The following is a 21,841-nucleotide window of genomic DNA, read 5'->3' as shown; positions in this document are numbered from 1 at the left end:
GGTAGGCACAGACCCCCCAGTGATCAGGAGGGCATCTCAACCAAAGCCAAGGACATCCTCACTATCAATGCGGGCATTCATCAGTTATTAACACAGTCAACAAGCAACATTATGCATAGTGGTGCTTTATCATTTTAATAAGGCCTGATGAGGAATGGGCAGGGAGGCGGGGAGTGACATTGAGGAGACATATGGGAGTCGGCGAAGGAGATCCGAGGAGTTTTCATTTCCTTACTGACTAGTGCTGGGAACCTCAATAAGAGACAAGGTGCATCATTAATACACACCATACAAAAATGTCATGTAGTAAAGTCACTGATCTCCTTCTATATTGTTATAACCCCTATCCATCCTTTCCTCACTTCCTATTTTGTGCATGTTCAAGCACTTATAAAACAGCAAAACAACATTATCGTACACAACAGCCCCATGCCCAATTTCATTTGCATTTATTACAGCCTCTGGTAGCAATTATTTTGAAGTAAAATGCAGTGACACTTCCAATCTACACAGTGGGGCTCTGCATTCACCAGCTTTCTCTTTTAATTTGCTTTCAGCCATCTCAGATAGAAATATAACCCCATGCCTCATGCAGACTGATCCCACTAACTAGTAGACATCGACCGCAAAAATAAAACACTCATGTTCAATTGTTGAGTGCAACTGATAAGTATTGTAGTGCAATAATTAATAGTCCTCACAGCCTGCGTCTAAATAAAGCAAGGCATTTAAATGCTGGGTGGATGAAAGCAGCACTGAACAAGCCACAGTGTGCTCATTGTGGCTTATCTCTAAGTGGACATTCGTGCCAAGCCTGGTCTTGTCTTATTTGTCGGTGTGCCACGGGCAGCCATTCTCTGACAACTCGCAGCCGCCCCAACGTAGCTGAAAGCCCGAAGCACCTTGTTGATCCTAAGAGATTGGATGTGCGATTGGGAGTGACAGGTTCTGCTTTGTTGTACCCGCTCAAATTGTGACGTGGGACAGTACGGAGCGACCGAAGAGGGGATTTGGACTGACTGCGTCAGATGAAAATAAAAATAAAAATACATGTATGGAGTCATTTCTGCCTTGTTGTGCAAGAATGCAAAATACAGTCGGAGCTCTGTAGTTGAAAGGAAACTGTTCCAATATCTCTGATTTGTTTGCATTTCAAAATAAATGTTTCCGACTGAAAGCTGATGTATTTGTTAGACAGAATAAAGAATTCGCTACTTTTATAGGCAACGACCAAATTTAGGTCAATACTATCTGGTTTTGATTCACACAAAATCAAACGCTACCATAGTTCAATACCTTTGTTGCATGTGACGTGACATCCCAATGCAGACTAGACAACAGTTCAAACACTTGGTGTGGAAACAATCACTCAAGCAGCACTCAGTAGACTTAGCCCAACTTCCTCTTGGTAATGCTGTAAGTTACAATGCCAACAAAGCAAGTACGCTCAAACATAATAATAACAATAATAGATTTTATTTGTAAAAAGCACTTTACGTTGAGCAAACAACCTCAAAGTGCCACAGTGTAAAAAAAAACAAAAAACTAATTGTAATAATAATAATAATAATAAAAGATAATAAAAACAAATAAAATATAAAACCAGAAACAGCCCAACAGCTAGAACCAGCATGCATATCTATAAAAATCTATAAAAAGGCTTTTTTTTAAAAGATGGGTTTTTAAGCCTTTTTTAAAAGCATCCACAGTCTGAGGTGCCCTCAGGTGGTCAGGGAGAGCGTTCCACAGACTGGGAGCAGCGGAGCAGAAAGCCCGGTCTCCCATAGTTCGTAGCTTTGTCCTTGGAGGTTGAAGGAGGTTAGCCTGTTTGGAGCGGAGGTGTCGTGTGGAGGATTTGGGGGTGAGCAGTTCTTTAAGGTAGACGGGGGCATTTCCATGGAGGCACTGCTGAGTTAGTAGGGAGATTTTGAATTCAATCCTGAGTGGAACAGGAAGCCAGGGATTTGAGAGTTTGTGTGATGTGGTCATATTTCCGCACTCTCATCAGGATCCTCGCAGCACTATTTTGTATGTACTGCAGCTTCTGAATGTTCTTGCTGGGGATCCCGACAAGAAGTGTGTTGCAGTAGTCGAAACATAAAGTAAGGTTTCCCTTTTCCAAAATGCTCTAACTTGATCATTATTTATATTTACTTTGCAATATATATGCTCCCTATTAGCAATGTCACATGGCCATTTGAACACCTCCAAATTTGGGAATGGCAACTACAATTAAGATGCACGTTACAATAAAAACTCTGGTGTGTAATAAGTACAATACTTACCGTATAAAGACTTTGTAGGATGCAACATAGCACTAGACTGGCACATTCAGCTTCATGACAAAGACTACTTCCTAGCTAGGCAACATACTGTCATCTTTAGACTACTGCCATATAACATCTCGGAATTGCAACAGCATGCAAAGTCTACTATATAATACTTGCAAATGAGACTCAGAAATATAATAGGATAACAAAATATAGCAACTGGACAGCAAAGCTATCATAATCAGCTCATTATTAAATGTAAAATAAAAAAAATACATATATTTTATTCTTAAACAATTAACATTTATTAACATACACAAAAGTAACGAAAGTGGCGCTGTTGAGTACCTACCGGGTATTGACATACTTGCCAACCTTGAGACCTCCGAATACGGGAGATGGGGGGGGGGGGGTTGTTAGCGGGGTGTATATATATATATATATACAAATAATCCGTTCATGAATGAGTATATCCGTTCAGCCACCGTGTTCAATAGAGAAGTCTGATCGACAAAATTTGCAGGCAGCATACCCCTTCCCCTTCGAGCTGTCCTGGATGAACTGAAATAATTTTTTCCAATCATTTTGGAACTTGCAAGCGTACTTCTTCTTCTCACTCGTCGTCGCCATGTCTCTTCTTCGTTCTTCTGCTTCGTCTCTGTTATGTTTTTGGACATTACTACTTGCCGTGGTTTTGAAGCAATGCATGATGGGAATCCGGATGTTGTGTGTCAGTGTATCAACGTGCCGGCTGCAATAAACAGACGCTGAGAAATAGCTCCGTGCCTGCCTACTTTATAGGTTATAGATAAACCTATGGATAACGGAGACATACATAATAGTCTCCTTTTCAGGTTGTAGAGGACGCTAAAGGCAGTGCCTTTAAGGCACGCCCCCAATATTGTTGTCCGGGTGGAAATCGGGAGAAATTCGGAAGAATGGTTGCCCCGGGAGATTTTTGGGAGGGGCACTGAAATTCGGGAGTCTCCCGGGAAAATCGGGAGGGTTGGCAAGTATGGGTATTGATTCCCAGGTACGGTGAATTGGTACCATATCAGTTCAAATGTTAAAAAGGTACCCATCCCTAGTTATCTGCTCAAAATTTGTCACAACTGTAAGTTTTGTCAATCACAGCTCACGCAAATGTGCATGTGCAAGTCTTCTTGATCTTGACAACGTAAGGATTTTAAAAACGGATGCTATGGTGGTTGCTCTATTCCTGTTGAACTGGTGAGTTAAATCATACACTTTTTCAAACATTGCTTTTATAACAAAGTAGGGAACACAGCAGGGATGTAACGATAATCCGTAGTAATGATAAATCACGGTTAGTATCACTGTATTAAATCACAATTATTGTGAAATCATGATTGATATGATTTAATTGATATGATATGATTGATGATTGATTGATATGATTGATTGATATGATTTGATTGATATGATATATCATATAATCATGATTGATACGATATATATAATAATGATTCATTTTTATAAACCGGTTAGGGCTAGCACACTAGCATGCTTGAATGCTAACATGCATAAACTTGCATAATTCAACCTGTCATAATAGGAGCATCTGCATAACGTCAATTAACAATAGTTTGTTCATTTCCTGTGTCTAAATGTTACATTATTGCCATTTATTGCAAAAGAAAATAATGAAGAATGTTAGGATTATTCAGTGAAAATAAAAAACCGAAGGAAAAAGATCAAGTTTAATCCATCCATCCATCCATTTTCTACAGCTTGTCCCTTTCAGGGTTGCGGGGGGTGCTGGAGCCTATCCCTGCTGCATTTGGACGGAAGGCATAATAATCCTAAATTGAAAAATGTGTTCCAGAGTCAAAAGTGTCACCACCATAAAACCTTTAGCCAAGGCTTTAGGTATCATTATTCAGTTTCATACAAGTACACGCAGAAGTTACCCATTCTAATATTAATATGTTAAAACACTATCAACTTTAATAACAAATCTAAGCCCGATGCAGCTTATTTCATTCTAACATAATTTATCACACACATTTTAAAAGAAGTCAACCACTATTGCAATGCAAGACATTAAAATCTTTTGATCGCACATGACAAGCACATGGCAGCTTCCCCGGCAGTGGCTAGCCTAACATGCTAACGTAGAAGTCTATATCTTCTCAAGTGCACAACACCGGTCACAAAAGATCTAAATCACAGTCCTCTGTCGACATAAAACTGCTTGATTCTAGCTAAATTCTACCCAGCCAATGGAAAGGAAAATAAGGAAAACTAACGGTGTTATTCCCAGCTCTGTCACCAATGAGAGAATATAATTACAAATGTATCCCCAGTGGTGTTATGGTATACAATTGTGTCTATTGTGACAAGGACACAGGTTCGATCCCTGGCTCAAAGGTTGTGTCAGTAATAGGTTTGCTAACAGTCTCTTGAAAAAGGATTTGTCATGTATTTAGGTACAAATGTACTCGCTCCGTATTAAGCTGTCAAGGGACGCACTTTGTCCTGTATTTTTTATTATACCGTATCAATGACAACAGCTTCATAACAGTTTGCTACAGGCTAAACCAACGGATGCCAGTGTGTCTGATCGCTTAATGAAGTCATTGCAGTTCCACTTTTCTAGCATCTGTTTATTTGTTTTGCCTTGGCTGTCACTCTGCCTCAGTTTGGCAGCAGCTAGCTGGGGTTATCTGCCTTGTTTCTGGCAATTGCACTCCAAATGTGATTTTTTTTTTTTTTTACCGCAGTGACATTTTTCTGTAAAAAAAGAAGCAAATGGGGAAGTTTAGGGATCATTTTTGTCTGTGCTACATGTGACTATAACATCCACAAGGCACATGCTAACTTAGTAGTAGGGATGGGAATGTTGCAACAACTCACGATTTGAGTAGATTCGGATACTTGGGGTGACTCGAGTCAACACGGTCCTCGATACAAACCGATTCTCGCAATGCAACATTTATAAAACCTTTTTAACACAGGTTACAAAAGCCTGTCTTGGCTGCTGACATACAGTATATGCGCAGCGAATAAGCAAACAGATGGCCTTTTGAGAAAAAAGTCACTCTCATCGGGGTCACCGCCCTGAAATCTGGTCAAGCCGCTGCTTCTGTTCTGCCCAGGACTCGAACCTGGATCTTTTTGAGTGAGACATAAGCGCGCTCGGCACCGAGCTAAAGCACAGGCTGTCAACTTGATGTTTTTTATGTTTGACAACTGTATTGACGCTTCTACGCTTACATTTTATTGTTATTGTTGATGATTTTCACTCAGATTTCTACCTATCGGCAAGTTTCAGTCGCATTTGGTGACATCACATGTGCTGTTTTGGAGCAGTTGGCATTCACAGTTAAGGGAAGGCACACCAGAGTAGACTCCACCTACACAATTAACCAATTAACTCACTGAAATATAAAGACAATATAACATCAATCCATAAATGTGGATGCATATGCAAAAGTACAATATATTTATCTGTACAGTAATCTACTTATTTATATATGCACCTTATTGCTCTTTTATCCTGCATTACAACGAGCTAATGCAACGAAATGTTGTTCTTATCTGTACTGTAAAGTTAAAAAAAAAGGAAGTCTAAGTCTAATTGTATTTACATTTGACCAAACATATCTTACCAGCAGAGCAAACGAACAGGAGACCGTTTTAGGGAATCAAATAACTGGTGTGAACGCATCCTAAAAGTTAAAAAAAATACAAGTAACATTGCCACTCTGGATCATGTTGGACTGGCATGGTACTGAAACTGCTGGATGAAAAAAAGGTGTTGATGAAAGCCACAAAAGTCTAAAGGATAAAGCATTTTGTGTATGATTATCCAAAACTCTAAATTTTACAAGCTATCAGCCACATTAGAATTGAGGTTCCACTGCAGCCTTAAAGCAAAAAGACTAATTAAAGTCCGCCTTCAGTTTTGGCTCCCTTGCCAGACCAAAAGCATTATGGGTGAGGGCTTTCTAGGCCAAGTTCAGTGACCCAGCACCAGGTGGAGGCCCATTACTGCACAGTAGTTTTGGGACCACCTGCAGTACGAAAATGCTCACCTCCCCACTGTGATTTATTTGAGGGGCTTCAAGCTGGGCTTGTGCATCGTGCTGATAATTAAAGAAATGGCTCATCAAGCACACCTGGATGGTCATCAGTGGCAGGCGCAGACCGTGTTCACATTCACGGAGATTAGTTTTACAGTACCCGCCCGTGGCAGCACGGTTCCAAAAGCAAGTGTATTGGTATGGTAGAGCCAGCTCGCCAGCCTGATTGGAAGGGAGGGGAAGATTGTGCACGACCAATGCAGATTAGTCACAGTGGCGGAGCACGAGTTTTGGAGCTGTCAAACTGTGCTTTCCTCCAAAATAGCAGCACTGTCCAAATATCCCTTCTGTTCACCAGATAATTACCAGCGCGCCACAACAACTCTGCCATCAATTTCCTCATGCTTAAACTTAATCAGGCCAAGAGCAAGGGGGCGACAAGGATTGGGCGATGGAATGTGGGGTCAGCGGGAGTACTGTAGAGCAGATGGTGTCCATGGTGGAACTCTGGGGAGACTGTGATTAGTGTCTGCAGGAAGGTCAAGAAGGTGAGCTGCACCAGGTGGAGAAGTTTAGCATTGTTGCATCTCACTGTAATGTCACCGAGTGGAGCACTTCTGCACACACTGACCAGAACTGTGAATGCTGATCCAACTACGCAGGAGTGCGGAACAAGCAAATGATCAAAGACAAGAATGCTGAGAACAGCAAACCAATGCGAAAACTGCAAAAAACCCAAATGAATTTCGGAGGACGTTGAGAAAGTTTGGCCTTTCACCGAAAATCCTCAGCAACTTCTGCAGCTGCCTTTTTGAGAGCAGCTTGACCAGCTGCATCAACATGTGGTACAACAGCACGACTTTGAGAGACGGCAAATGTCAGCAGAGAGTAGTAAAAACTGCTGAGAAAATCACAAAGACATCACTGCCCTCCATGCAGAGCATCTATTGTGCTAAACCAGAGTCCAGAGGAGAGCGGCCTCCATCATCAAAAACCCCCTTCAACTTCCAACGCGGACTGTTTATACTTGTACCCTTAAACCAGAGGTATAGAAGTATAAAATACAGCACCTGCAGACTTATAAACTCTTGCATCCCCACCAACAGACTCCTTAACAGCTGATAGGACTTCAGAATGAACGAGCACTGAATATAAAATCACCTCACAATACTGGACCGTCCATGTTTACATCTCAATCGCACATACTGTAAATATTTGCATACTTGTTAAATAATATTGTTAATATTTATCTATATTTAGGATATCCATTTGTTTTATTTTCAATATTTTGTACTTTGTATTACATTTTTAATTGCAATGTTTGCACTACCTGGTATTCTGATGACAGCAAGTTAGCATTTCCTGTACTGGGGAACATGTTTCTCACTGTGCAATCACAATAAACTTGGATTTAGGGATGGGAGGCCTAAAATATATATTGCGATACATATATATGCAGCCTCCTGCTATAATAATATTAATAACAATATATTATTTGGTATGTAGATGATAATAGAACCATTTCAAAACAGTTTACAAAGGCTCTTAATCTTGCGACTGACGAACAAACCTATTGGTGCTGAATTTCTACCAGGGATCAATAAAGTACTTTTTATTCTATTCTATAATTTCTGGTTATTTCATTATTTTCTTTATATTATTATTATTATTACTATACTGATATATCAATTTGGTATGGTATGGTATGCATTGTATGGTACTATACTTGGTACCGTTACTGTGAACATTTGTATCGATTCACAATTTTTTTTTTTACCAACATTTTGGTCATCAATGTTGAGCAGGTTTAATATTTCCGATTGTCTGCAATGACCGGCTTGGAAACCAGTTATCGAAACAAATTAACTCCTAATACACCTCCGACCACAAGGTGTATTAGACCATTTTTGCACAATATTCAACTTTTTTTGAGTTTCATCTGTATATCATAGAACGTGCAACCATACTTGAAATTGATACCATCGTTACAAACAACTATGTGTACTCACCCATTAGTTTTTTATTACTTTAGTCTTAAAATACTGTGGTTGAATTTCTACTTGTAATTTGGAAAAGTAACATGTTACTTAAATTACTGCCTGTACATTCAATAAAGGTTTTATTCATCCATCCATTTTCTACTGCTTGTCCCGTTTGGGGTCGTGGGGGGTGCTGGAGCATATAATTCATTATTCACAAAATAAAAAAACTCAAAAAACTAAAGTAAATAAACATAGAAGCACATTGAAATTTAGACAGGCTCACAAAATGGATTGTGTTGGTTTAATTTAGTTTCTTCGCTTGCTGTGAATATTTATTTTCATAATGCCAATTAATTGTTTCATTGCCTTGTGATACAAAAATTATTTCACTCCAAATATAGTTTCAGTTACTCATTTCATAAATCAGTGGATCCATTTGTTTTATTGCTTATACATTATTCATCCTATTTTCTCTTCTTTAACATTCAGTTGATGGCTGGAAACATTTTAAATCAACTAACATGACTTCACAATACAGTAGTCGCTGAATATAAAAGCAGGACATAAATTGATCTAGTTGAATTCCAACTATATTGTATTACTTTGGAGACATTTATGGAATTAATTCCCTTCATGCTGCATTACCCATCCCACATAATTGAACAAAGCAATGCTACAGTCATTGAAGTGTAAATGTGTCATTAAATGAGTTTAAAAACTTTCACAAACATTGATACCAGCGACTAAAAAGCCGTTATTGCTTCACCTTTCTCACATTCATGGCACACATTAAAATCTCACAGAGAGAATCTCACCCACATACTCCGTCACACACATACTTCCACCACCCCTTCATCCTCCTCCTCATTTTATTTTTTTGAGGCTTTTATAAACGTCCTTACGAGTATTGTTATTTGCTGTGTTTCAGGTGTGGGGATGTGCAGGCATTTGGATGAGCAGGGGGGGGGGGGGTTATGAGCTCACCCATGGTTCCTGATGAATGAGGGTTGTTTTTGGCTTTGGGGACAGAAGAATAGCTTTAATATGCCATTGGAGGGGCCCGGTGAGGCTCCAGTGGAGCACAGTAGAGAGATTTGTGAGGGATGTTGTGTGGCAGGAAAAGACCGTTGGGCATAGAAAAGAGTGATGACCATGAAAGACAAGACGACTACCTTAGGGCTGCACAAAGCTCTCTGTTTGGTGTGTCAGCGACGTACAAATATAGGCTGTGGTACTGACTGGCTGTCTTCATCTGTGTGTGTACATTGGCATTGCAGTGGCACACTATGGTAACAGTGGAACCCTGCTCAGCTGCCTGTGTGTTTCACATCTACATTGACAGATGGCATGGAGTGCGGGGGGGATGTTAGCATCCACGACTCATGGTTCATGTTGAAGACAGCCTGACAACCCATTCATTCTAAGCAACAGAACTGACAATAAGTCATATTCAAATATACATGTAGTCGAAGAGTGGAACACATTTATCCAAGTCAGAATCTAAAACAGTTGATGCGTCAGTTTCTAAAATGGGAAACTTGTTTTTGTTAAAACAAAGTGGCTGCTATGAAATGACAACAACTTACACATCACAGGAATGCAAACAGACTTGCAATAGAACATGAATCCCTTCTATTTTAAATATTTCAAATTCCATAAAAAACGTTACCAACTAGCAGGGCAGGGTATCATGGCCAGTTGCCCAAATTGATTAGTTTTCGATTCATTGGGTTTCTAAATCAATTACCGTATTTTACGAACTATAAGCCACACCGGTATAGAAGCTGCAACCATTCAATTTTAGAAGAAAAACATATTTTTTCATATATTAGCCACAGTGTAAACCGCATACACATACATACCGGTATGTTTTGAAATGAAATATTTACATTGGAAGATTTTGTAAATGTTTATTTACATACCTAAATTGTTTTCAAACGGTGGCTGTAACAAGGGAATAAAACGGCTGATCAAACAAAACAGAAAAATAATTTATGTTTTCCTTCATACTTATATAAGATTTTTTCTTTTTAATAACGTTCAAATTGTTTATCAGGATTCTCCTTCCGTGTACTTTGTAAACACTTTGAGTTTGAACAGCTTCTTAAAGTGGATCATTTTAGTACATCGTTTGATTTCTGTGCATTCCACAATTTAGCCGTTAGCGGAAAAAATCGATAGATTAGCCACACCTTTGTTTAAGCTGCAGGATTCAGAGCTTGGGGGGAAAAAAAAAGTTTAAAGCCCAAGAAATATAGTAATCATGATTCAACTTCATTATTAAAAATGTCACAAATCTGGCAGTTTAAAGTCTCAAAAGTGCAATTTTGAAATGAGCAAGGAATCCAAATGTACTTGTATTGCAACATTTCATTTAGGGTGTCCCAATCTGATTAACATTATTAATATTGCTACTACAGATAATTTCAACAAAAAACTCCTCAAAACAGCCCACTACCTATAATATGGGCTTTTTAAACATAAGATCATTGTCTTCCAAAACGTTATTAGTTAATGAGGTCATTAGAGACAACAATCTTAACGTCATTGGTCTCAGCGAAACCTGGCTCAAACCAGATGATTTTTTTGTGCTGAATGAGGCATCTCCTCCTAACTATACGAATGTGCATATTGCCCGTCCCCTTAAAAGGGGTCGGGGAGGTCGCACTAATATACAATGAAAACTTTAACCTTACCCCTAACCTAAATAATAAATATAAATCGTTTGAGGTGCTTACTATGAGGTCTGTCACACCGCTGCCTCTCTACTTGGCTGTTATCTACCGCCCCCCAGGGCCCTATTCGGACTTTATCAGTGAATTCTCAGAGTTCTTTGCTGATCTAGTGACGCATGCCGACAATATAATCATAATGGGGGACTTTAATATCCATATGAATACCACATCGGACCCTCAGTGCGTGGCGCTCCAGACTATAATTGATAGCTGTGGTCTTACACAAATAATACATGAACCCACGCATCGCAACGGTAATACGATAGATCTAGTGCTTCTCAGGGGCGTTACCACCTCCAAAGTTATGATACTCCCGTACACTAAAGTAATGTCCGATCATTACCTTATAAAATTCGAAGTTCTGACTCATTGTCAACAAGCTAATAATAATTATAATAACTGCTATAGCAGCCACATATGCGGTCCTCTCCAAGGTTCCTCATAGTCATTCACATCAACGTCCCATTGGGGTTGTGAGTTTTTCCTTGCCCTTATGTGGGCTCTGTACCGCGGATGTCGTTGTGGCTTGTGCAGCCCTTTGAGACACTTGTGATTTAGGGCTATATAAATAAACATTGATTGATTGATTGATTGATTGATGTTGATATTGAATATCAGTCTGATATCAATAAAAAAATTAAAAAAAGAAACATGATATTGGCTTGCATCTAAATATATAGATGGAAAACTATAGAAAGCTTGAATAAAGTTAAAAAAAATAAAAAAATAATAACATAGTGCATTGCATACTGTAAGGTGTGAAGGAACAATTATTCAGATGTACCATTAAAAAATATAATGAAACTACTATCTCCGGGTGTGTTATAATAAATATACTGTACATTTAGGTATATATGCTCTGGTCGTGTGTATGTTTGTACATATATGTAATACTGTAAATATATAGTGATCTGTTGAACATGTATTGACTCAATGAAAATCAATGGTTGTAAATAAACTGTAGCTACAGGAAACTGGACTATATAAGTCAGGGGTAGGCATAAATAAACAACATGCTTCAGCCTACTCCTTTTGAGCAATGGGTTGCTTTTTTTTCTACTTGCCTTGTTTATTTATTTTTCTATTTACATGTTTGATATCAACCCAACTGCTCAAATAAACTTACCAACTAACTAGATGGGATTGTAACTTTGTTTTAACACGCATCACAGGCACATGTCTGGCAAAGAATGTGTTGCCAACTGTGCGACGTTGTTATATTTAGCGAGAATTCAGACCCCTCTAGATTCTGTTTTATTACAAAATAAAACAAAAACAACTAGTAACTAATCTAGTGACACTGGTCTTTTTGGACCCTTGTGGAGATGTTTTGCAGTACTGTGGGAAACACTATAGTCTAAAATGTATTAATGTATAACTGTGTGAATTGTAATTGATAATTCACCCTGAGAGTCACCTACACCTTGTTGCAGTTTCATTTCACTTTAGAAAATGTAATTTCTCCTTCAGTACAGATATAAAAGATGACTGCTTTGGGCTAGCTATAATAGTCAGCCAGTTCTTACAAATGCTCTGTCAAATAACCGTCAAATCAATACGGTTATGCTGGCAGGAGAATGTCTGCTTTTCTGTCCTATCAGCTCCAGAATTCAGAGAATGTTGGTGATGGCTTTGCTTAGAAGAGCAGTGTGTCACAGTGATTGAGTCCAAACTTGTCAATCACTTCTTCTCCTATTGAATTTTACCAGATGGTCATGATACGGTCCTTTAACTTTAGATTGCGAGAGCACTTTGCTGTTCACCCTCTTGGCTTTGATCAGTGAGAATCAATCAATATCACAATCATCCATTTTTATGACATAACTCAAAGTAGCAAAGTCTATTGGTTCAGTTTAGGTGAGGTATACAATTTTTGTTTTACACCATTTCTGAGTTGGCATGTCATAAATGGTTCATTACCTGTGGAAGTGTATTAAAGAGTATGCAACTCATCTCTCTAGAGTATTATTTGAAAACAACAATATAGCGTGTCAAAATGTCAACTTTGTTTGGATTTCAAATAAAAAGATGATAAAAATGGAGATTTGAAATTCATGTTGTGTTGTTTTGAGCAATTTAAATGCTCCTTACAACCACTCATGTGAGTGGAGTAACTGGTGATAGTAATAACTTAGTGCCAGGCAACCTTTTTCTTTCTCTGAGGGCCATATTTAATAGTGAGAAAATCCATGTGCAAAATTTGATGGGCCTGCTATCTGAGTTGTGAATCTCTAGCCCCGGGAAGATCGAAGCTATTGTATACTGAACGAAAATATAAACGCAACACTTTTGTTTTAGCTCCCATTTTTCATGTGTTGAACTTAAAGATGTAAAACTTGTATTACATACACAAAATACCTACTCCTCTCAAATATTGTTCACAAATCTGTCTAAATTTGTGTTATTGAGCATTTCTTCTTTGCCAAGATAATCCATCCCACCTCACAGGAGTGGCATATCAAGAAGCTGATTAAACAGCATGATTATTGCACAGGTGTGCATTAGGCTGCCCACAACACAAGGCCACTCTGAAATGTGCAGTTTTGCTTTATTGGAGGTCTGGGGGGGTCAGAAAAACCGTCAGTATCTGGTGTGACCACCATTTGTCTCACGCAGTGCAACACATTTCAGAGTTGATCAGGTTGTTGATTGTGGCCTGTGGAATGTTGAACCACTCCTCTTCAATGGCTGTGCGAAGTTGCTGCATATTGGCAGGAACTGGGACACGCTGTCGTGTACGCCGATCCACAGCATCCCAAACATGCTCAATGGGTGACATGTCCGGTGAGTATGCTGGCCATGCAAGAACTGTGATGTTTTCAGCTTCCAGGAATTGTGTACATATATTTGCAACATGGGGCCGTGCATTTTCACGCTGCAACGTGGGGTGATGGTCTCGGGTGAATGGCACAACAATGGACTTCAGGATCTCGTCACGGTATCTCTGTGCATTCAAAATGCCACTTGATTCGCAATGTTGACATCAGCGAAACACTCTCCCACACTACGCCATACACATTGCCTGCCATCTGCTCCTAACAGTGAAAACCCGGATTCATCCGTGAAGAGAACATCTCTCCAGCGTGCCACACGCCATTGAATGTGAGCATTTGCCCACTCAAGTCAGTTACGACGACGAGCATGCAGATGAGCTTCCCTGAGACGATTTCGCATCGGTTTGTGCAGAAATTATTTGGTTATGCAAACTAATTGTTGCAGCAGCTGTCCGGGTGGCTGGTCTCATACAATCATGGAGGTGCACCTGCTGGATGTGGAGGTCCTGGTTGGTGGGGTTACACGTGGTCTGCGGTTATGAGGCCGGATGGCTGTACTGCCAAATTATCTGAAACGCCTTTGGAGACGCCTTATGGTAGAGAAATGAACATTTAATTCACGGGCAACAGCTCTGGTGGATATTCCTGCAGTCAGCATGCCGACTGCACGCTCCCTCAAAACTTTTGACATCTGTGGCATTGTGCTGTGTCGTAAACCTGCACATTTAAGAGTGGACTTATAGTGGCCAGGCACACCTGTGCAATAATCATGCTGTTTAATTAGCGTCTTTATATGCCACACCTGTGAGGTGGGATGGATTATCTTGGCAAAAGAAAAGTACTCACTTACACAGATATAGACAGATTTGTGAACAATATTTGAGAGGAATAGGTCTTTTGTGTATATAGTAACAGTTTTAGATCTTTGAGTTCAACTCATGAAAATGGGAGCAAAAACAAAAGTGTTGCGTTTATATTTTTATTTAGTGTAAAAAGCTAGCATTAAAAGGTGACACTAAAACATGCCTCCCCAAAGGTGGCATTTACTGTAAGTATTATAATATTTGCTTCAAATTTAGGTAAACATTTAAATAACAATCATCCAGACCGGCACAAGGAGTTTAAAAGTAATGTAGTTAACTAGCTCCCCTCGTGTGTACATTCAGACATGTAGACGTGCACACAGCTGGCTTGTTGACAATTATTAGCGAAGTCAAAACCACCCACGCAACGTAAACTAATGGGAGTGAAATGACAACATTTTGTTACAAATTCCTACAACTTCTGTTGTATCTTGAACAATTTGTCACACCCATAGTATTGTTTTTTATATGTACTAATAAATTGCATTTGTCTTAAAGCAGAGCCAAGAGTAGCAAACATAAACCATGAAGCATTTAATATAATATCAATAAAGTTGTATTTTCGAATCTAACATAATTCTAGATTATGGTAGATTATATGTATAATAGAAAATTGGAAATTGTTCTTTGAGCGCAACAATAAAAGCAGAGTGTGTTTAATGCCATTTAATTGTATTTTAATCTTCCAAAATAGTTATTTGAGTGCAATAAAAAACATATGTTTCATGTATCGTAAAATTATCTGTTAAAATGAAGCCAATAATGACATTGTTTGTAGTCCTCTTTATTTTGAAAAGTATCGAAAAGTATCAAAATACATTTTGGTAACGGTATCAAAATATTGGTATCTGGACAATCCGAGTTCCCATGGTCTTGATAACATTGTGTTGGTGGGGAATGACAAAGTGTTTTTGTGTGTATGTGACGCGGAAGCGGACGTATGTGCACAGGTGTGATTGCGTGTTGGAATAAGGCTGGATAAGATTGTCAATAAAAATTAAAAGTGCGTCGGACTTTGTGTGTCTTCTTCTGGAGGCTACAATACATTATAGTACACTAATATATTTTCACGTAAAAAAACAAACTCATTTTTAGAATGTTGCGGCTAATATTTTGTTGTGGTGGGGAAACCCTGAATGTATTTTTTTTTTTTTAAATAAATTATTATACTTTTGGAGAGGGTGGGGCTTGGTTATATTTGTAATCTGGGAACGCCTCAACAATAGAACACCTCACAGACAGACTCAAAACACGGGTTATAGAAGTGACTGTGGAGCAAAATTCACGCAACATTTACACCAAGGCACAACCGACACAGCAGGCACAAGACATTAAAACAACGTTGAGAACTTGTTGTATTAGGTTCTTACGTTGAGCAACTCAAACATAATGTAGAAACAACATGCTTTTTAACAACGTTTAATCAATGTTGGGTTCTGACATTTATTTGACCTTTGAACATTGTCTCAATTTACAAATAAAACGATTTTACAACGATTTTAAAGGCCTACTGAAATGAATTTTTTTTTTATTTAAACGGGGATAGCAGAACCATTCTATGTGTCATACTTGATCATTTTGCGATATTGCCATATTTTTGCTGAAAGGATATAGTAGAGAACATCGACGATAAAGTTCGCAACTTTTGGTCACTGATAAAAAAAGCCTTGCCTGTACCGGAAGTAGCGTGACGTCAAAGGTTGAAAGGCTCCTCACATTTCCCCATTGTTTTCAATGCAGCTAGAGCGATTCGGACCGAGAAAGCGACGATTACCCCATTAATTTGAGCGAGGATGAAAGAGTCGTGGATGAGGAACGTGAGAGTGAAGGACTAGAGTGCAGTGCAGGACGCATCTTTTTTCGCTCTGATCGTAACTTAGGTACAAGCTGGCTCATTGGACTCCACACTCTCTCCTTTTTCTATTGTGGATCACGGATTTGTATTTTAAACCACCTCGGATATTATATCCTCTTGAAAATGAGAGTCGAGAACGCGAAATGGACATTCACAGTGACTTTTATCTCCACGACAATACATCGGCGAAACACTTTAGCTACGGAGCTAACGTGATAGCATCGGGCTTAACTGCATATAGAAACAAAAGAAATATGCCCCTGACTGGAAGGATAGACAGAAGATCAACAATACTATTAAACCATGGACCTGTAAATACACGGTTAATGCTTTCCAGCCTGGCGAAGGTTAACAATGCTGTTGCTAACGACGCCATTGAAGCTAACTTAGCAACGGGACCTCACAGAGCTATGCTAAAAACATTAGCTATCCACCTACGCCAGCCAGCCCTCATCTGCTCATCAACACCCGTGCTCACCTGCGTTCCAGCGATCAACGGTGCGACGAAGGACTTCACCCAATCACCGATGCGGTCGGCGGCTAGCGTCGGATAGCGCGTCTGCTATCCACCTCAAAGTCCTCCTGTTTGTGTTGCTGCAGCCAACCGCTAATACACTGATCCCACCTACAACTTTCTTCTTTGCAGTCTTCATTGTTCATTAAACAAATTGCAAAAGATTCACCAACACAGATGTCCAGAATACTGTGGAATTTTGAGATGAAAACAGAGCTTTTTGTATTGGATTCAATGGCGTCCAAATACTTCCGTTTCAACGATTGACGTCACGCGCATACGTCATCATACATAGACGTTTTCAACCGGAAATTTAGCGGGAAATTTAAAATTGCACTTTATAAGTTAACCCGGCCGTATTGGCATGTGTTGCAATGTTAAGATTTCATCATTGATATATAAACTATCAGACTGTGTGGTCGGTAGTAGTGGGTTTCAGTAGGCCTTTAAAGGATGTGTATGTATAATCAATGTATTGCGCCTGCTGGGAATACATATTATCTGGACGACCACAAGGAAGTGTTTTAAATGTAGAATAAAATCATCATAAGTCCCCTTTAAGTGGAGGTCAGTATACAGTTATTTACACGGCATACAAGCACAATTCAAATCCAGTTTCACTCCCCTGCCATTGAAGCGGTGTAAGTGAGCTTAAAAGTCAATAACGTATGGACGAAAGCCTGTGGTGGGAGGTTTGTTTTTATCGGCAACACTTTGCGAGTCAGCAGCAGCTGTCAGGAACAAAAGCAATTTCATGTTTGTAGTCAGGCGTTAAAGTGAACTGCTTGGCTTTATAAATGACTGTGATTGTCATTGTTACACACACACCTGAACTTTCATTTAGCGATCACGGCAGCGTGGCTTCAAATTATAAAACGCTATATGAATTCACCTGCACACTTGGTCCTGCTCACTAGTGGAGGTCCAGGGGGGCCTGTGCCTCCATCTCCAGGCCGGGTCAACAGCACACTGATGTGGTACTCTGTGTCCGGATCTAGGTGCCACAGCTTGTAGGTGACCATGTTGACTCCATGCACCTCGGACCATGGAGACTGGCTGGCACGGTACTCAATCTCCTTCCTAATAATGGGTCCATCTCCCAGGATAGAATTGGTGTTGAGCTGGATGATTAGGTAAGTGGAGCCGGCACGTAGCAGCTGAGGTGGCGCGATAGGGGATGGGGGTACTGTCAGGGGAAAAGGAAAAAATCAGTTGGGTTCGATTTACCTCATCAGTTGCATGAAAACAGAGTCCTCACTTGGAGAAGCCCGGAGAGGATAGAATGGATCCCAGGAGACTATATGATGTGAGCAGGTCAAACTGCGTTCAAATAGCTGATTTGTTACACCCATTAACAAGACATTTAGAGCCTTGCATACACTTAGAATACACAATGGGGAAAAAACAGGTGTGAACACAAAAGCAACGACCTTTGCCACAGAAAAGTTAGGCGCTGTTCATCCGTTTCACACGGAAATAAGAAACTCTCTTTATACTGTCAGTTGCGATAGCACACGGGGGATTATTTCAAGCCCAACGGTCATTTACTGGCACATCTAAGCTGCTGAACAATTACATGGGCAACGGTGTGAGGAAGAGATGGGAACGCTAAAGACATGAGGACAAAGCACAGGAAAAGATCAGAGTTGGATCTGTGGCTGTGACTAATCTGTCATTCCAGCAGAGGCGCCCCTGTCTTATGTGGACCTTCTTGTAACAGGATTGCTACACAGACAGCTCTGCAGCTTTGGGTCACTAATGACTGCCCACCACAATGAAAATGCCATATTTAATACAGAGGCAGGAGCAGTTTAAATTTAAAAATTGCTGCATTTACATTGCAGCTCAAAGTGCCCAATTCTGATTAAGTGCCTGTATCAAAGTTTTTTGACTATACTTTAAAAGATTATGGCACGGGCTGAGTGAAGAACTCAAGCAATGTCTGACATAAGCCAGTTTAAAATGAGGTACTGTACGGTTAATTATTCCTCCATTCCTTAATTCATAAATTGTTTTTATTAATATGTATTATTATTATTACATTCCCTCCTACATACATTATTTCGCTATTTAACTATTATATACTGTTGCTGCAATAATAAGTCAATTATTAATGTTACTTACTGTTTTATGCTCTTAGTTTGTTGCTTTGTTTCCTTCTTATTTACTTTTATTTAAGGCAGACGCTACAAAGTCCCACTGGCCCGCAATAACATCTACAAAAAATCCTTCATTCCCTCTAATTCTGAATAAAATCAAACAGACACCCCCTTTTAGAAGCTGCTTGTTTTTAACAGTCCTCTTTTAAGGTACTGCACTTTTTGTCTTTAATGTAAGTTGGGTTTATTGTGTAGCCCAGGGGTCCCCAATATACTGTATATCATACTTGCCAACCCTCCCGTTTTCAGCGGGAGAATCCCGATATTCAGCGCCTCTCCCGACAACCTCCCGACAGAGATTTTCTCCCGACAAACTCCCGGTATTCAGCCGGAGCTGGAGGCCACGCCCAAAAAAAAAAAAGTCTGCCGCAGCTGCGATTGGACCTGACCAGCCTCTGGGTACAAGTACTGGAGTACCAATTGCTTGCCAGGGAAGATCTTCCCCAGGAAGCAAGGATTGACCGGTTTTGGGCCATGCTAGGGAGAGATGGAAGATTCCACACTCTCGTGCATTTGATGAAAGCACTTTTGTGCGTGCCACACAGCGATGCATCATCAGAGAGGGTGTTCAGCATGGTTAGAAAAATAGTGACAGAGAATAGAAAGAGGATGGACAATTCAACCCTTAACAAAGCATTGTACTTTCAAGTACAACAATGAGTAGATGAGTGTTGTGTGTGTGTGTGTGTATATGTGTAAATAAATGAACACTAAAATTCAAGTATTTCTTTTATTTATATATATAATAAAATAAATATATATATAGCTAGAATTCACTGAAAGTCAAGTATTTATATATATATATATATATATATATATATATATATATATATATATATATATATATATATACTGTATATATATATATATATATATATATATATATATATATATATATATATATATATATATATATATATATATATATATATATATATATATATATGAAATACTTGAGTTGGTGAATTCTAGCTGTAAATATACTCTCCACTTAACCACGCCCCCAACCACGCCCCGACCACGCCCCCCACCCCCGACCAAGCCCCCCCTCCCCCCACCTCCCGATATTGGAGGTCTCAAGGTTGGCAAGTATGCTGTATATATATATATATATATATATATATATATGTATATATATATATATATATATATATATATATATATATATATATATATATATAATCTCCTGATGATTGAGGGAACCCCTCATGAAACAGGCCTGTAGAGATGAAGCAGTCTTGTGATTTTTTTCCCACACATACATATATTGCGCTCTACCACGGTATCGAGCACTATTTTTTGGATAATCTAATTAAGACATATATATATATATATATAGGCTGTGTGTGTGTATATATATATATATATATATATATATATATATATATATATATATATATATATATATATATATATATATAGGTGTGTATGTATATATATATATATATATATATATATATATATATATATATATATATATATATATATATATACATATATGTATATAGGCTGTGTGTGTATGTATGTATGTATATATATATATATATATATATATATATATATATATATATATATATATATATATATATATATATAGGCTGTATGTGTATGTACAGTATATATATATATATATATATATATATATGTATACATATAACTTCCTCGCACGCTAATTGACTGAAAGAGCTGCCGCACACTCGACGCCGACACTGCGGCGCAAGCGCGATGATGTCACGTATCACTGGGAAAATGCATTTTTAGACAATAAGATTTGCCTGAGCAGATAGGCGACACCGAGAGTAGCAAGCGGTAGAAAATTGATTTTAAAAAAAATAATTAAAAACAATATATATATAAAGTTAAAGTTAAAGTTAAAGTTCCAATGATTGTCACACACACACTAGGTGTGGTGAAATTATCCTCTGCATTTGACCCATCCCCTTGTTCACCCCCTGAGAGGTGAGGGGAGCAGTGGGCAGCAGCGTGGGCCAGGCTCAGGAATCATTTGGTGATTTAATCCCCAATTCCAACCCTTGATGCTGAGTGCCAAGCAGGGAGGCAATGGGTCCCATTTTTTGTAGTCTTTGGTATGACTCGGCCGGGGTTTGAACTCACAACCTCCTAGTCTCAGTAAACTTGTGTCTTCCCACGGGCCGTAGTTTGGGGACCCCTGGTGTAGCCTGTAATAGGAGAATGTCGGTCTCTGTTGGGACAGACAATAACATTTATCTATCTACCTATCTATAAATAAATTGCAAACATGACTTACATGTAAAAATAATAAGGGTGTCCCAATTAGGGATGGGTACCTTTTACATTTGAACCGATATGGTACCAATCCCCGTCACCTAGGAATTGATACCTGTACTCAATAGTACACATTTTTGATACTTTTGTGTGTGTATGTGTCTCCCCAAGGGGTAATTTTCAGGGAATAGTTAAAATACACAAGCTGCACACATACTACTCTCAACTTAGTTTATCTAGGTTTCAATTCTATGGTATTGTCCCTTGGAAAGATACACTGTGTGTCCCACTTGTGAGGTACTGTCTATGTCTGAATGATAAACTACTGTCACCACACACAGGAGAACTCATCTCGTATGTCATCCTCTACTTGTTTGGTCGAAAATGTAAAGCTAA

General features: G+C 39.0%; 1 protein-coding gene across 4 annotated transcripts in view; it reads right to left on the bottom strand.

Moving 5' to 3' along the window:
* ptprub (protein tyrosine phosphatase receptor type Ub) overlaps positions 1 to 21,841 on the bottom strand; it is a 528,033-nt gene that overhangs the window by 163,644 nt on the left and 342,548 nt on the right. For all 4 annotated transcript variants that reach the window (XM_062063249.1, XM_062063250.1, XM_062063251.1 and 1 more), the window contains exon 7: positions 17,932 to 18,225. In XM_062063249.1, the coding sequence (XP_061919233.1) occupies positions 17,932 to 18,225 (294 nt within the window). The remainder of the gene's footprint in view (positions 1 to 17,931; positions 18,226 to 21,841) is intronic.

This window comes from Entelurus aequoreus, linkage group LG11, assembly GCF_033978785.1.
Source record: "Entelurus aequoreus isolate RoL-2023_Sb linkage group LG11, RoL_Eaeq_v1.1, whole genome shotgun sequence".
Lineage (NCBI taxonomy): Eukaryota > Metazoa > Chordata > Actinopteri > Syngnathiformes > Syngnathidae > Entelurus > Entelurus aequoreus.
Note: the sequence above shows the minus strand (reverse complement) of the source record. Positions and strands in the feature narration are given on the sequence as shown.